The sequence below is a fragment of the Aptenodytes patagonicus genome, chromosome 14 (assembly GCF_965638725.1).
Source record: "Aptenodytes patagonicus chromosome 14, bAptPat1.pri.cur, whole genome shotgun sequence".
Classification (NCBI taxonomy): Eukaryota; Metazoa; Chordata; class Aves; order Sphenisciformes; family Spheniscidae; genus Aptenodytes; species Aptenodytes patagonicus.
The window spans coordinates 12,402,756-12,417,854 of NC_134962.1; the positions used below are offsets into that span (position 1 = coordinate 12,402,756).

Consider the following 15,099-nt stretch of genomic DNA (forward strand, 5'->3'; position numbering starts at 1 on the left):
TACACACATACATACATACACACACGTATGCACGTGTGTTTGCAGGCCCACGGCAAGGCAGCATACGGCTGAGCAGCCCTTATCTCACCCTCCAGCTCATGGGTGGGTCTGGAAGGGACATCATTTGCTAAGTGAGGCACCCATCACCGAGTGTACCCCAAATGCGAGCAGCTCCCTCTGTCCCACTGCTCCACCCGCCTTCAGAGGGACACACACAAGTACATACATGCACAAGCGCACACATGGGTGTTTAGGGTCCTGCCCAATGTCTGGGCGTTAAAAAGACAGGCAAGGACAAACACACTGGGATAAGAACCTAAACCTGCCCTTATAAAAATGACCAGCGTATGACAGCACTGTAAGGGGTGACAGGACGCTGGGGACCTGCTCAGCTAAGGCAGAGCTGTGGGGAGCCTGCCGGTGGGAGCCCCGAGGCGGCCAGGTGAGCCCACAGCCATGGGTGCGGGACCCTCTGCCCCGCTCCCCTGCTCCCTCCGGGGTGAGCCGCTGCTGCTCCCGTCGGGGAAGTGGCTCCGTGCTTGTGTAATGGCCCCGCTCGGGACCGGCAGGAAGCAGCCGGCTCCCAGTGGTCTTAAAATAGTTGAGCATTAGGGGCACACCCTTGTTTTTGAGGGCAAAACCTGAGAAGGGAGTGTGGTCATCGAAGAAACAAAAAAGGTAACTCCCTCACTCCCAAATGCCGTCTGTTCATGCTGACAGAGAGCACCCATCACAGCGTCTCCCCGGCCCCGGAGCCCTGGGTGGCCAGGGCATGGAGGTGGTTGTGATGAGGTGTCTCCGATGGATATTTTTTCTTCTCCGAGTTTGACTACTCACTTTTTAGCTTTGCATTAACCCTCCGTGTCCGCGATGCTGCGACGCCGAGGAATTTCAGTTTAATTTGACAGCATGCGAAACCGCTTTTGTCTGTCTGCTGCCTGCCAGCCTCATTCGGTGGTCCCGGCTCCTGTACCGGCCAGGCTGCGGGCAATCGCCCCTGGCCCCTCAGGGTAGTGGAAACTTCCATCCTATTCCCGTTATCTGGTCCCGCTCTACCCTGCCCTGCCTTTGGTCCGCAGCGGGTCAGACACATTTTGCTTTTGAAGAAATTCCCTGGATCATGTTCATCACACAGCTGTGGAGGGGGTGGGCTTTGCAAGTCTCCCCTTGCAAACACCTCTGGGAGCAGGGGTTTTCCCCTCTGCGCTCGTCCCAGCACCTACAGGGCCCCCACAGCCCCAAAGTGTGGGGTGCCAAACCCCCCATATCCTGCGGGATTCATGGAGCAGCTGCATCCTCCGCCCAGGAACAGGCAGCAGGCTAACGGCCAGGTGACCTCCGGTTTAAGGACAGCCCCTGGCCTTGCTCAAGGGCTGGGGAGCAAAATCCAGGGAAACAAAATCCTGAGGCCACCCCAGGGGTGAATGCGGGGGGTCCCCACAGCCCAGCATCCCTCTGACACCAGTGTCTGGGAATGGACGCGTCCCTCTCCCTCCCTGGGGACCGCGCATTGAGAGGAGGTGCCCAGTCCTCATCCGAGCGAGCGGTACTCGGCATCTTGCAGTCCCTGGGAGAGATGCACCGCTCCGGGTTATTTATTCGGTCCCGGCTGTTCTGCGCTGCCTGGGGTGGGTAAACGAGAAACCAGCCCATGGGCTGAGAAAAATCACCATCGGGGAAGAGCTTCCCCTGGTCCTGCAGGGAGCAGGATCTGGAAAACCCGCAGGGAACGCGGTGCCAAGCTACCCCCCAACCCCAGGGTGGTGTTAGCAGACACAGAGCAGTGCAAGGCAGTTTTTTTGCTGGGGATGGAAAGCAGACCCGCCTGGGGCCGCAGAGACGCTGCGGATGCTGGCGCGGTGCCTGCCGCGTGCAGCACGCTCGCCGAGGAGCTGGGGCGAAGCCGTGCCCGTGGGCAGGGCTGCCTCCCTCCGCCAGCCTCCTGCCCCTTCCAGGCATTGCAAGATCCCTCTGGATTACAAACCAGCACCTGATGGGAAACCCACTGCAGCTCCAGGTTCCCTGTCCCCGCTCCCTGATGTTACTAGGGGAGCACACACTTTTTTAATATCCTGAATTCACCTGGTTTCAATTTCCAACCCCTGAATCCTGTAAGACTTCGAGGGGGATGGGGCTGCGTCCAGCGGGGTTTGCAGCCTCCCCTTGGCCATCGGGCCCTGTCCATGGACTCGCGACGCACAAGATCCAGTTTCAACCTAAATTTTGCCCCCTCCGCTGGTCATGTCCCTGCTGCCTCAGTTTCCCTCGCTGCCAAATGCGAGCCCTATTGTGGGGCAGGAAAGCCGTACCGGGGTGGTGGCGCTGGGGCAGGTGAGGACCAGGTGCTGCAGTCGTGGGATGTAAAACGGGATGCGGCACATTTCATGGTCATTTCTCTGTTTGCACAGTGAGTCAACGGGATCTGGGAATTCTCCATCTGAAGTGCGGGATGCGTGGTCCTGACCCCGCTGTGCCACAGGCAAAAATACAAATTAAATCCTCTTCGGCTCTGCCACAGGCAAAAATACAGATTAAATCCTCTTCAGCTCCCTGGCCAGGACAGAGCCAGCGGGGGAGTGCCCGTGCTCCCCGGCGTTCACAGGGAGCCGAGTGCCTTCTTAAGGGCTGGTTTTGCACCAACATACTTCTCCCTTCCACTGACAGGGAGAGGCACAGCACACTCCAGCCTGGGACATCAGCCCAGCCTCGCACCTCCAGGCAGAACACAACCCGAGAGCCACAACCCCCAGCCTGGTCAGGGGCACCCCGCCATGCCCAGGGAGAAGGTGGATCTGCTGGCAGAGATGCTGGGGTGGGGGATCCCCCTCTGCAGGAGCACGCCCCTCCCGGCTGCTTTCAACAGGGCAGGGGGAGAAGCACGTTCCCCTGCTCAGCAACATAAGGTATGGGAATTTAATTCGGCCAGGACTGAACACGGGGAGGGAGGGCTGTATAAATGGAAAGGATATTTTTACAGGCTGCATTGTTCCAGGCACGGGCAGGTCGGGAGCACAATGAGCCCCTTTCCCTCTCCGCTGGCATTTTCTCCGCTTCACCTTGGAAAGGCCCCAGAGAGCAAACGGTAACTCCTGCCAAACCGCGAGTTTTTGCAGCCACAACAAAGCGCCTGAAAATATCGCAGCGGGCAGCAGGAAGCCCTGCTTGGGGCTGGCTGCTGAGGGGCTCCTGCCGCTGGCTGAGCCCGACCCCGCAGCCACCCTTCGTGGGGTTTGGGAGCCCAGCAAGTGCTGCCCCAGCATCGGGGTGACTGGGAGGTGCTCGCGGAGGAGCCAGGGCCTGTGTCTGCTCCATGCTCCCCAAGGACACCAGGCCTTGGGCTGCCCTCTAGAGCCAAGGAGATCATCCATCAGCCTCATCGCCCGTGTCCCTGCCCAGCCTCCTGCCCTTCCCAGCCACGAGGGGAAGGAGAGGGGGTGCTGCTCTCACTCCATCCTCCTCCCTTCAGAGGGCTGCGGGCTAATAAAAGGCCGCAGAGAAACCACACCAGGAAGAGCAACTCCGGTCTCACCACATCCTGCTGCTCTTGCTCTCCGCCGCACTGGGGCAGGGGTTTCCCAGGACCAGGTGAGAAGACAGCCCGTGGGAGGGCAAAGCAAACCGATGCTGAGGTGCACTTGCATGGAAACACACGGTGACCACTGGACAGGTAGGGGTAAAGCAGGAAGGATCAGAGCAAGGCAGTGACAGGCCACATCTTCCCCAGGGTGGGAGGAACGCAGGACTCCCCTCTGCCAGCAGCAGGCACTGCCAGCTCCTGGGGTCCATTGTCTCTCCAGCAGGAGCCGAGTACCCCCAGCCTGTACAGCACAGGGGAGACCAGCCCCTGCCCTCAATCCCCCCCACCCTCCAGCTCCTTGTGCCGAGCAGTGCTTCGGCACCCAAAAACAGCCCTGCTTCCCTGCAGCACCCTCTGCACGCAGCTCCAGCCCCAGCAGCCCTGCCCTGGCCCCAGCTCCTCTCTTCTCCTCCACAGGCACCCTTGCTGCGCTAGCTCGAGCGCTGGGCTGCGATTAACCTGCTTTTGGCTGGAGCAGGGACATGGGAGAAGTCTTCCAGGCTCCTGAGCACACACTATAGCCCGGGCACAGAAGATCGATGCAGAGAACGTTCCCATCAGCAACATGGAGTAAAGGAAAACCCAAAACACGATTCCCTTCTCTGTGCTTCCTGGCGCACCCGGCTGCAGCATGCCCTGGCCCTCCACAAAGGCAGCCTCTTTCAAGGAACACGAGCTGAAAACCACCTTGCCACAGGGCCCACCCGGGCCCAAACAAGCACCATCCCACCCCTTCTCCCTGCCAGAGGTCAGCCTGGCTGTGCTCCTCGCTCCTGCTGCCTCGGGTCACTTCCCATTTCACTAAAGCAATGGCCTCCACTTCCAAGGATGCTTGGAAATACAACTGCAAAGCCACATTCCCCGTGTCCCCACTAAGTCACAAATGCCAGCGAGTCCCACAAAGGACCTTTACCCGGCATCTGCACCCCCACGCCTCAGGGTGAGGGCAGGCTCCTAGGCTTGCTGTGCAGGCTGCACATGGACAGGGCTCCAACAGGGACCAAGCAGCTTCTTATTAAAAGGGAACAAAATACCTTCAGGCAATTCCTGCTGGGGTTGGGAACAGGAACCGGGCAGCTCTGTGCCCAAAGAGCTTGGACAGTCGGGCTGCTGATATTTAAACGCATCATATTCAAGGCAGTTTCCCCTGGGGGTACACAAACCAACCCGGACAAGCACACTGCCATGCGGGGAGCACAGATGAAGGATCTGAGAACCAGGCGAGCTGATGGACCACCTCAAGCCCCGGCATTAACACGAGCTCATGAGCAAGCAGCAGGATCGCAGGCTCGCGGGACAGCCTGGTCGGCTCTGTGCCCCTAACAAGGGCTCCAAAACACCCCACGCTGTGATGCTGTAGGACCAACTCCTTCACCCATTGAGGGTCTGGTTATTGTGACCACCCCAACCTATCACAGACCACCAAGCCACCACAACTCAACACAAGCAAGCAGCAACGACAGTTACTCCAAACATTAGGGCAACATTAGCAGCTGTGGAAAGCATTATCCCTTCCAAAAGCCAGCCGCGGCCAGGTGCTTCATTTCAGATCCCTGGCATCATTACGAACCCACACCCTCTCAGCTCACCCCTGATGAAAAGACAACTGCTGGCTCAATCCCAGCCCAGCCGGCCCCTGCCACGGCCTCAACGTCCTCTGCACAGCCCTGTTCGAATGAGAAAGGCTCAAGCATCTCGCTACGGAGGCAGTGCCTGCTGTACGGGGGGGCCGCACAAACAAGGTGGTGCCAGGCCCACCATCTTCCCCCCCGACCTAGGGGACCTCACGGCCCAGGGCCCGAGGTGAAAGAACACGCAGACGCCAACACTCAGTTAAGTTGTAGGAATTTATTTTAAATAACCTACAGTTGATTAAAAGGGAATTCATGATAAAAATAGAAGATACTTGTTGAGGAAAGGCTGCAGGAAATGGTCTTCGCACACACACTACGCTAACAATGCCTCTAAAACTAATGATTATAGCAAAAAAAGGTTTCACATTAAAATTCTGCTTTTTAATTTTTTAAAATTTTTTTACACAATTACAAAAGAAAAAATAAAAGCCCTAAAATCTTGATTATTTTCCTTTTTGGACCGATGCTCATTTCCCTCGAAATTTATTGACCTGTGAAACTTCTTTTTACACAATAAAATCTTTCAAGTAAAAGAGGGGAGTGGGGCTTAGAAAAAAAGGGGGGGGGGAAGGTAAAACAGTCTGACAAACCTAAAAAGTAGATATTCTTGAAGTGTACAGAGCATGTTCAGAACAAAGGGTGATGGGAATGTCACTTGTTGCCAATTTCACTTGTCCTCAAATTCCACACGCATCTCCCCATCACACGCCCCCCTCCCCCCACCCACTCCCCAAATCTACACGATCTTTAAGATCAAGAAGAAAAGAAACCTGTTTAAATATTTTAAAATAATTAAAAGAAATAAAAATTCACATTTAAAAAAGGAACACTCAAGTCAGGAGGCCGATTTCCCATCGCGCTTTGCTCTGAACAAAATGTGGTGGATATTTGTAATTCATGTTCCAATGCCATGACTGTTTCAAGTGACAAATTAAAAAAGATTTGGGTATTTCCATGACTATAGTGACAGCTGTAACAGGTGCGTTGGGTTTCTTAAATTTTGTTTTATTTGTTAAATTCTGAAATGGGGCGGGAGGGGGAGGGGAAGGGCAGGGGTTAAGGAGTCCATTTTCTATTAAAATATAGAAGTTATTGCAAAACCCTAACTGTAAAAACGCACCAATATAATTGGATTTTGTATACAGTAGCTAAAGATTCCCACGCTCTCAGTGTGATGGTGAATTTGCCTGGCGGAAGGTTGACAAATCCCCCATCCACTTGCCCTGCCTCAAGAGAAAAACCACACAAACCAGACAGCTAGAATTTGGATCTCTGAAACATTTTTAAATAAGTTGTCCATAGGACAACTGGCTCAGCTCCTTTAGGATATTTCCAGGTTATGCGTTCTGCAAGATGTTGGCTGTTTTATCTGATGCTCACTTGCCCCTTTCCTCCCCCTTCCCCAGCATCCAAGGACAAGTAAGGCTCACAGTTTATCAATCTCCCTAAAAACCAGGCTACTCCCCCTTTTTTTCCCATAAAATTCAGCTCATTAAAAACAGGTTAAAACTCATAGTCTTCCTCTGCCATGTCGATAGCCCAGGCAAATTTCTCTCGTTGGGTTTTGTTATAAATCTTCTCTATAGGAATTCCCCACTTCTTACACCTGCAGAAAAGGAGACAGTGTTAGAGACAACACAGCACCAGCACTCAACCCCTCACTGTGCAGCGGACCTGCCCTGCTCCCCCCTGGCACCTTCCTAGCTCTGCTCCGTTACAAGACACGCCACCCAGCTGAGCACGACCGGTCTCCTGGTGCTAGACCCCGCAGGTTCTCCGACCCATCACCTCCCAGCGCGGTGCTGGCTTTGGCTGGCATGTTACACTTGCCTCAAGAGACTCTTTTGTAACTTCCTGAAACCATTTGAAGATATAAGGGAAAGCCACAGAGACAGACGTCTCTGGCAGCACAGGGGCACTGCTCTCAGCCACAGCCCTTGTCTACCAACTGTGGGGACAAGACGCAAGTGAAGGGGTGGTTCCTTCCAGCACACCCCAGGCAGATGCTTACCAAGCAACAGAGATCCTGGGATCCAGATAGTTGAGTTTGGAGGTGCCCAAAGCGATCTGCTTGTTCTCCTCCCTATCTGTAGCCTGAACCTCCAGCTTCATCAGTTGCTCCTCAATCCTCTGCACTGCTTTCTTCTTGCTCTCCACTGTCCTGGGGTGGGAAAGAATCAAAGTATTTAATGCCTAATGCCCTGCTGGGCTTGAGATGGCAGCACTGTGGGAACCCAAAGGGACTCTGCTCAGGTAAGCAATGCCACCAGCCACAAAGGGCAGCTGTGTCAGCACAGATTGTGACATAAAACACTCAGCACATGCAATTAAGAACTGACATTTTCAAAGAGGCAGAGCAGAAATCTTAAGCAGCAGTTTTGTTTTAAAGGGTTGGAAGCAACAGCCTGAACTGTACTGATGCTACAGCCACTTTAAAACCAGCCCATCTATCCCTCTGTAATAGTCATGCTGTGGTTCTGCCCTCAGAGCTCCCTTAACTCAGCACCCCTGTGGCTATTCTGCAGAGCCCACACAGAGTCCTGAGTACATCATCTGCACCGCGGGCTTCCAACAGAGCAGAGCAGAACCCAGAAAAGTGCATGTGCAATTGCGTTAACTCCTGGCTCCCCATTAAGATGGCAATGCTGCACACTGGATCCATTGCTCTGCTTGGTCCCGGGCAGCAGGGTGGTTGAGCACTGGCTGGTGCTCAGCTCAGAGGGGTGACACAGAAGAGACTAATGCTAGTGGCCACATAGAATCATAGAATAGTCTGGGTTGGAAGGGACCTCTAAAGGTCATCTAGTCCAACCCCCCTGCTGTGGGCAGGGACATCTTCAATTAGATCAGGTTTCTCAGAGCCCCGTCCAACCTGACCTTGAATGTTTCCAGGGATGGGGCATCCACCACCTCTCTGGGCAACCTGTTCCAGTGTTTCACCACCCTCATTGGGAACTGCAGTGTCAGATCACCCTGCAGTCCTCAGCTTGAAGGCCATTTCATCATGCACAGACTGAAGAGGGGACAAGAAAGCCTGAGGAAGTCTTCCCAGATCACAGGCTGGGGAAACAGAACAAAGGGTGAAGGACCCATTTGGAACTGAGAGCGCTGGGAGCATTGCACAGCCTCGTAACACCAGCCTTACTTTTTAGACTTTTCATCCCTCCGGACCTTGGCATCAGCTTTGGCGCTTTTCAGTTCTCTCCTGGCATCAGCTAACTGCTCCTTCTTGGCATCAATCTAGGAGAGGCAAAACCAGATGGCAGCACTGTGAACAAGCTGCTGACAACTGTGGCAGTCACCCCTGGGCAGCATGACCCAGGGATTAAGTTTGTGACCACGTTCAGAATCTACCAGTGCTCAGACCCGCTTCTGCAGAACAATTAAGCCATTGGCCTTTCAGTTTGCTGCAAAGCCTAGTGTGGCAAAATATTCCCCTCAGAAAATAGGGCCCCACTCATTTCCAAAGACAAGGTGGTGCTGGGAGCTTTCTCACACAGCTACAACCAAGCAGGAGAATGAATTGGCTCGGCCTGGGACTGGCCAACAGCCCCTCCAGGCAGCTTGTCCGCCTCCACCGTATCCCGCCAGTACCAACTCTGTGATGATAACACGGAAGGATGATCCCTGTTCCCTCAGCAGGAATCAGTTCTTGCCCCAAATCCTACAGGCTGAAAGCTGTTAAGGCTGCAGGCAGTTCTTCTCCAGTAAGTTTAGGATTCAGGGAGATTTAGCATTTTGCAGCCCCTGTTCAACTATTCCCCTTAAACATCCCCCAAGCTCTAAGATCTAGGGTGAAGGCAGCCATGTTAGGTGTTACAGAAGCAGGGGACACTGCAGTGCCAAACCAGAAGTCCTTATTGTGAAGGTTATTCTAAAGCCAGACCAGGAACAGACCTAACCCCTTTGGACCTCATGGCCTTCACCAGAAACAATCTGCAAAGGAAGAGGTCAAGTCAGAGGGGCATAATGTACCATGTACACAGCCTGCACTGACAGTGGCCTGGGATTCATGCAACAGGAGTGGATGCCCACCCTGGGTTCTTTAGGGGACATGAATCAGAGCTAGAGACTGCTGCTCTGAAGTTTCAATGGCAGCAGAACACATAGGTATGGGATGAAGGGCAGATAAAAAGGGTCTGGTCTTGGTCTTTACAAGTAAAAGACGACTCAGACTGAAAGGTGTCCCTTTCAGCTCACTAGTCCTCTCCAAGCAGGGCCATCTCTGAGGCAGCACTAGCCAACTCCTGACAGGGAAAAGCAGGCTCTGCTTCTGTTTCACCCCAAGTGAAAGGAAATGTGATTCTTGAGATGCAGCACTTGGAGCCCTGCCCCAACCCAAGAGCTGGGCAAGGGTGGGGGTACCTTGCTCTGCAGGTTCATCATGGACTTCTCAAAGGTCTTCGGCGGAGCCCTCTGGTGGTTACACAAGATGGCAACCGCTCTGTTGGCACGGTTATAGGAAAGGATCTTCGCTGGGATGTTGTCGTCCGCTGCAAAGTACAAGAAAGTGGTGAACAAGTGGGTTCTCCAGGGCTGTGCAGCCCCAGCCAGCGTCCCACTGACTCTGCAAGCTCAGAGTCACTGCAGAACTGACCTTCCCCTCTGACGGGCCAGTCTCCACTCCGTACTCTAATTACAGTTGTAAGAGCCTGACCACTTCCATCCCGGGCCCTAACTCTTTCTGGGATGGTTTCTTCAATAGCAACAGACACCATTTGCCACTCAAGAGAGGAGAAGCACATCCATGCTCAGAGCAGAGGACAGCAGGACCATACTGCTCAAGGCACTGTTGGGCTTCACAGATCCAACGTGCCCACTTTGTAAAGTTGTTAAAGTGCTAGATAGCAGTGCTTGACAGAGAGGTTGTGAATAAGCAGTCAAGAAATGTGGGGCTGTCACAGATGCGTCTGCCTTGCCTGCCACCTATAGCACTTTACAATTAACAGAAAGCAAGTAAGAGATTTGGAAAAGGACAGGCATAAACTAGCAGGCACACCTTGGTATGCTCACAAGCCAGCTCTGCCCTGCCCCAGTGCTGGGCTGCTCAACTACCCTAAAAGATTGTCTGGCAGCCGATTTTTGGTCAGACCTCAGCTGTCTGACATTTGCACTAGGAGAACTGCAACAAGGAAGTGGTGTACAGATACAAGACTTGTGGCTAAGCCAAGGAAGCCAGGTCTGTATTGCAGGATAAGATCTGTTCCCCTCACAGTTTCAAGGACAAGACTTACGATTAGTGAGCTCCTTGAGCTGCTGCTGTAGCGTGATGGAGGCGTTGTAAGTACGGAATACCTTGGCTGTCAGTCCCTCCATAAGGTCTTGAAGGTGTTTATTTAAGATACTGGTCTAAGGAAGCAGAAAGGAGATAACAGTTAGCACTAGAATTGACCACAGGATTTGTGAAATCTCTGGACACATGGCTTACGAAGCATGGCAGCTCATGGCTGAAGCCTAGTGTACTCAGACCTTACCACAACAGAATGGCCACAACATTACTGAAACCACCAGAAAAGTGATCAAAGAGCCAAGAAATATTAGACTGGTATGAAGTACCACGAGTGGCCAAAAAAGTTTTCTTCAGTGTGGAGGTTTTGGTTCCCAACAGGTAGAAATGTGCCTGTCCCATCCCAGGGAAGGTGCCTGAACCACCACAGTGCTCCCATAGAGCCAAATGTGCAAATGGGGATGGCATCTGAAAATCTGTCACCTCACACAACCATCTTCTCTGAACTCTGAAAAAACCTCCCCAAGTCAGAGCCAGACAGGCTCACCAGGACCAAAGCCCATCGCTTCAGGAACCTGTGGGCACAGTTGACAATACAGATACCAGATTGAGACAGACTCTCACTGCTTTTAGGCCGCTCAGGAAGAAAATTGCCACTGAAACCATTTCTGGAGCAGAGCAGCCGTTATTGCCTGGTGCAGAGTGAGCCTGTTCATGGTGCTCTACCACCATCCCTCACCATTAACTACGTGCTTACATTGAGGCGGTCAAAGAGGTCATCCTCAGGCTGCTTGTTCTCCATGAACAGCTGAAGATTCTTAAACACCTGCAGGAAAAGAAAACCGGTAACTTCAGGCACACAGACCAGACAGCGCTGGGTAGCAGTAATACATAAGGAAGCAACACTGCCAGGGAGCCACTTAAACTGTTTTCAGGCAACAGTGACGATGCTGGATGTTACTTCCCTGCAAAGACCCATCTCTCAATACAACGCTTGTGCTGAAGGTTCCTCCCCAGCAACAGGAGTCCTGAGCATTCAATGCCCCTTGTCCTCATCCTTTAGATCAAGATTGCAGGAGACCTGATTCTGCTCTGGCTTAGCTGCCTGACAGAGAAAGAGACCCCAAAGCTACCACCTTCCCCTTACTCTCCATCATTACTCCAGCCAAAGAGACCCCTGAGCCATTTCCCATGGAGTGAAGCTACCAAAACCCAACCCTTCTCATTGTTGCATTAAATGTTTCATACAGTTCCATACCAAACAAGTCTCATTGGGGTAGGGAGAATAATCAAAGCACCTTTGATTACACAGAGACCAGCTCTGCGTGCTCCAAATCCCCAGTTCCCAACTTCTCAACAACACACATTCTTCTTCTATAGACACCTAATATACAAAGATTGCTAGTTCCGCAATAACCAATTCCCCATTGTAAGCACTGAAGAAGAGACACCAAGAGATACCAACACGAATAAATTTAAACAGGAAAAATGTGTTCTTCTTTAAACAAGGAAGTAAGAATGCCAGCACGTGCTCATTTCTATAGCAGCCATAGTTTGTTTTTTTCAGTTGTTCTGCTCCCCAAGAGGCCAACATTTACTGCCGATTGTTGTTACAGTTACCACAGTGTTATACGTGTGGTATCTAACATACTGTGCTGACTGCAGAGCTGTGGGCCAGATGCAAAGCTGTTACACCCACAAAAACAAAAGTCTTTTTGGATAGTGCCCTCCAGGTTCACACTGCTGGATGGGGATTTATTCTGGAATGAGGTTAAGATCACAGCAGATTTGAAACTGGTGGACGACAAAGAAATAAAGGAATTAACATGGCCTAGGAAAGAAATCTTGGTTGGTAGATACCCAGGTTCATAGACCAGAAGTATCAGTGCACCTACTCTGTATGCTCTGGAGCACCCAAGATCAAGACCTACCTCAGTGAGGGCTCAGCTCCAATATGAACAAAACCACTGTGACAGAGAAGCTAGTACCATGAAAGCCCAAGTCGAACTGCTACTCTAACAGTGCCGTCCAGCATTGTATTTCAGAACCTTTTATGCTATTACTTGTCATACGGGCCTAGAACTCTACAGGTGACAAAACCAACTCTGCTGACCAGAATGAGACTCCAGAAACTCATCTAATGTAGCTGTTACAGTTATGTTATGCCAACTCTTGACACTGAGACCACAGGGAAGAGCAGTAAGAAATATCTCATCTGCTGGGTTATGTCACACCACCAGCAGCCTTATCTTCCATGGCACTGCCAATAAAAAGGGAAGAACATTCACTGACTTATTTTCTGGCTAGGTATCTGACCAGTGACGAAGTACCTTGTTATTGCCATCAAAACTGCGTTGACCACATTTTTCTGCAATTCAGTCTGCGTATGTGTTTGTACAGATGCCTTACCCTCTTCTCAACAGGGACTTTGTTGTAGTATCGGATAGAGTCTTTGCCGAGGAAGTCGAACTCAACCACGTATTCCTGGCCATCCAGTTCAGGATGCAGCTTGATATGTTCTACTCTCAGAGAGCAGCAGCCCACGGTGTCAGCTGTCTCTCCTTCTTCTTTTTCATTACCAGCTCTCAGGGCAAGCTACATTTTTATCAAGACAAGAGAGGTAAGCATTTCAAACCATCCCAGTAATGTATAGATGCTGGAAATTTTCAGACACTGGTCTAGAATCAGCAGTGTCCATAGGAGAAGAGAAAGGGAGAAAATGCATTTGAGTGTATCAAATTGACACCTGTAACTCAAACTAAGACAGTTCTGTCTAATGGAAATCCATTTCAAAACGTTTGATATTTTTTAAAAATCAGACTGACTTCCATGTGAACTCAACCTGATACAAAATCATGAAGTTCAGTTGCTCATCCTCTATGATCCTACCTCTTCACTGCACACTAAATAAATACACTTTAAATAGCATATAGGACACTTTGGGTTATATAAATAATCTAAAGGCTACATTTGGCTGCATTAAAAATGTGTTTTAACAGTACTGGCTAAACCAATTTCTGATTTTTGAAGAAAATCATTCAGCGTTCATATGAAACCACAATTATTGAAATCAAAGTTCCCTGGTTTACACCAAACCATTTTGAACAAAACCCGTTAATTTAGTTGGTCAAGACACCATATGCTACCAGGGCAACTGCTTTTAAGTAGCTTTAAATGCATTAATACAACTGCAGTTTTCTTTACGCTGTGGTGAAAAAATTAGCATAATTATGAAACCTCACGACTGTGACCTCAAACTAAAGAGGTTACAAACCAGCAGAAATTCCCAGGAGGAAAACTGAAACAGCTGGAGACAAAAGGCCCACACAAACTTCCCAGTAATCCAACTGGGCGATTCTGGAACCAGACTGTGAATTTTGCCTGAACTAAAACAATGCTGCCTGAAATAGCCATGTTCAGTACAATAGTTTATTGCTCTGGATTCCAGGTAATGGGAAGGAAAAGGAGACGGGAGCCTGCCCACCAGGAAGTCTCAGGATACCTTAGTAACTGGGGTCAATTCTGCCTCAGGAACAGACAACACAGCATTCTTGAGTATTCCCAGCAGGACAGGAAAGGTAAGAGGAGTGTGCTGAGGAACAAGCCTTACTTTATCAATGAAGTACAGCGCCACAGCCCTCTGCCGTACTTTCATCTCTTTGGATTTCCAGTCTTCTCGATATTGATTTCGGATTTTATCTACGCATTTCTTCAACCTCCGAGCTGTCTCATACTTCTGCCAGTCCTTCTCACCCTGCAGAGAAAGTTGGAATAGAGTCAGCATCAGAAAGCAGGCAAAGGAGCAGTTCCAATCTGCATCTCAAGGCTTTGCAAGTCTGTGTGGCAAATGGTCTCACTGTACAAAAGCACTGTGATTTTGCTGCTGAACAGCTCAGCTTCAAACTATGCTGCCATGCAGCTGTAGGTAATTCAGATTTCCACGATATTAAACACTTCCATGGAAGCAACTATAAAGACACAAAAGATACTATATCTTCCATACTTCTCAACATATAAATGGTTTCCTCTGCTTTATTCAGATGACACTTATGTTTTCAGCTGTGTAATTAAACACCCATAAAACGTAAAAGCAATATCAACAGTTCATCTTCATTATTATACATTCAAGCCATGGCAAAAACAGGGCTTGAATTCACAGGGAACAGAGATTTTTCCCTACATTTGTAGGACAAACTCCTTGGTTTCCAATCCAGGAAAAAAATCTCTTAGAAGAAGACTTAATGAGAGGAACTTAAATCCTACCCCCGGAAACTGACGGCTACTTATCTTTCAACAGGATTATCATTGCTTTTATGGAATTGATTTGTTGACTGGTTATTTGCTCCCACAGCAGGGTTTGTTTTCCTTCAGTCATGAGCTCCTTACCAGCCTTCTCAGCCAGTAGCCTGGCCGTGTTTTTAATTTTACAATTGACTAATTAGCAACCCATGGTTAGAACTTCACTACGTGATCAGGCAGGGGAAGTTAGGGCCAGAAGTAGATAAAATATCCACCAGAGCAAGTCTGATAATTTGCTTCCTTTTAGGTTTACACAAAGGAAAGGATTCCTACTAGGAATGACACAGTGATGCTTTTCAATAGATATTTTCCAGATTTCATCTGCTCTCCTGTGCAGCAATTGTATTCTTTATTTCAAGGGG

At 50.5% G+C, this 15,099-nt stretch overlaps 1 protein-coding gene across 1 annotated transcript in view; it reads right to left on the reverse strand.

The window, feature by feature from the left end:
* Positions 1–5,406: 5,406 nt before the first annotated feature.
* TOP1 (DNA topoisomerase I) overlaps positions 5,407–15,099 on the reverse strand; it is a 67,047-nt gene continuing 57,354 nt past the window's right edge. The window contains exons 14-21 of the mRNA XM_076352449.1: positions 14,049–14,192; positions 12,848–13,033; positions 11,196–11,264; positions 10,446–10,560; positions 9,577–9,704; positions 8,357–8,451; positions 7,223–7,372; positions 5,407–6,817 (exon numbers count right to left, since the gene is read on the reverse strand). Coding sequence (XP_076208564.1) covers positions 6,715–6,817; positions 7,223–7,372; positions 8,357–8,451; positions 9,577–9,704; positions 10,446–10,560; positions 11,196–11,264; positions 12,848–13,033; positions 14,049–14,192 — 990 coding nt within the window. The 3' untranslated portion in view covers positions 5,407–6,714. The remainder of the gene's footprint in view (positions 6,818–7,222; positions 7,373–8,356; positions 8,452–9,576; positions 9,705–10,445; positions 10,561–11,195; positions 11,265–12,847; positions 13,034–14,048; positions 14,193–15,099) is intronic.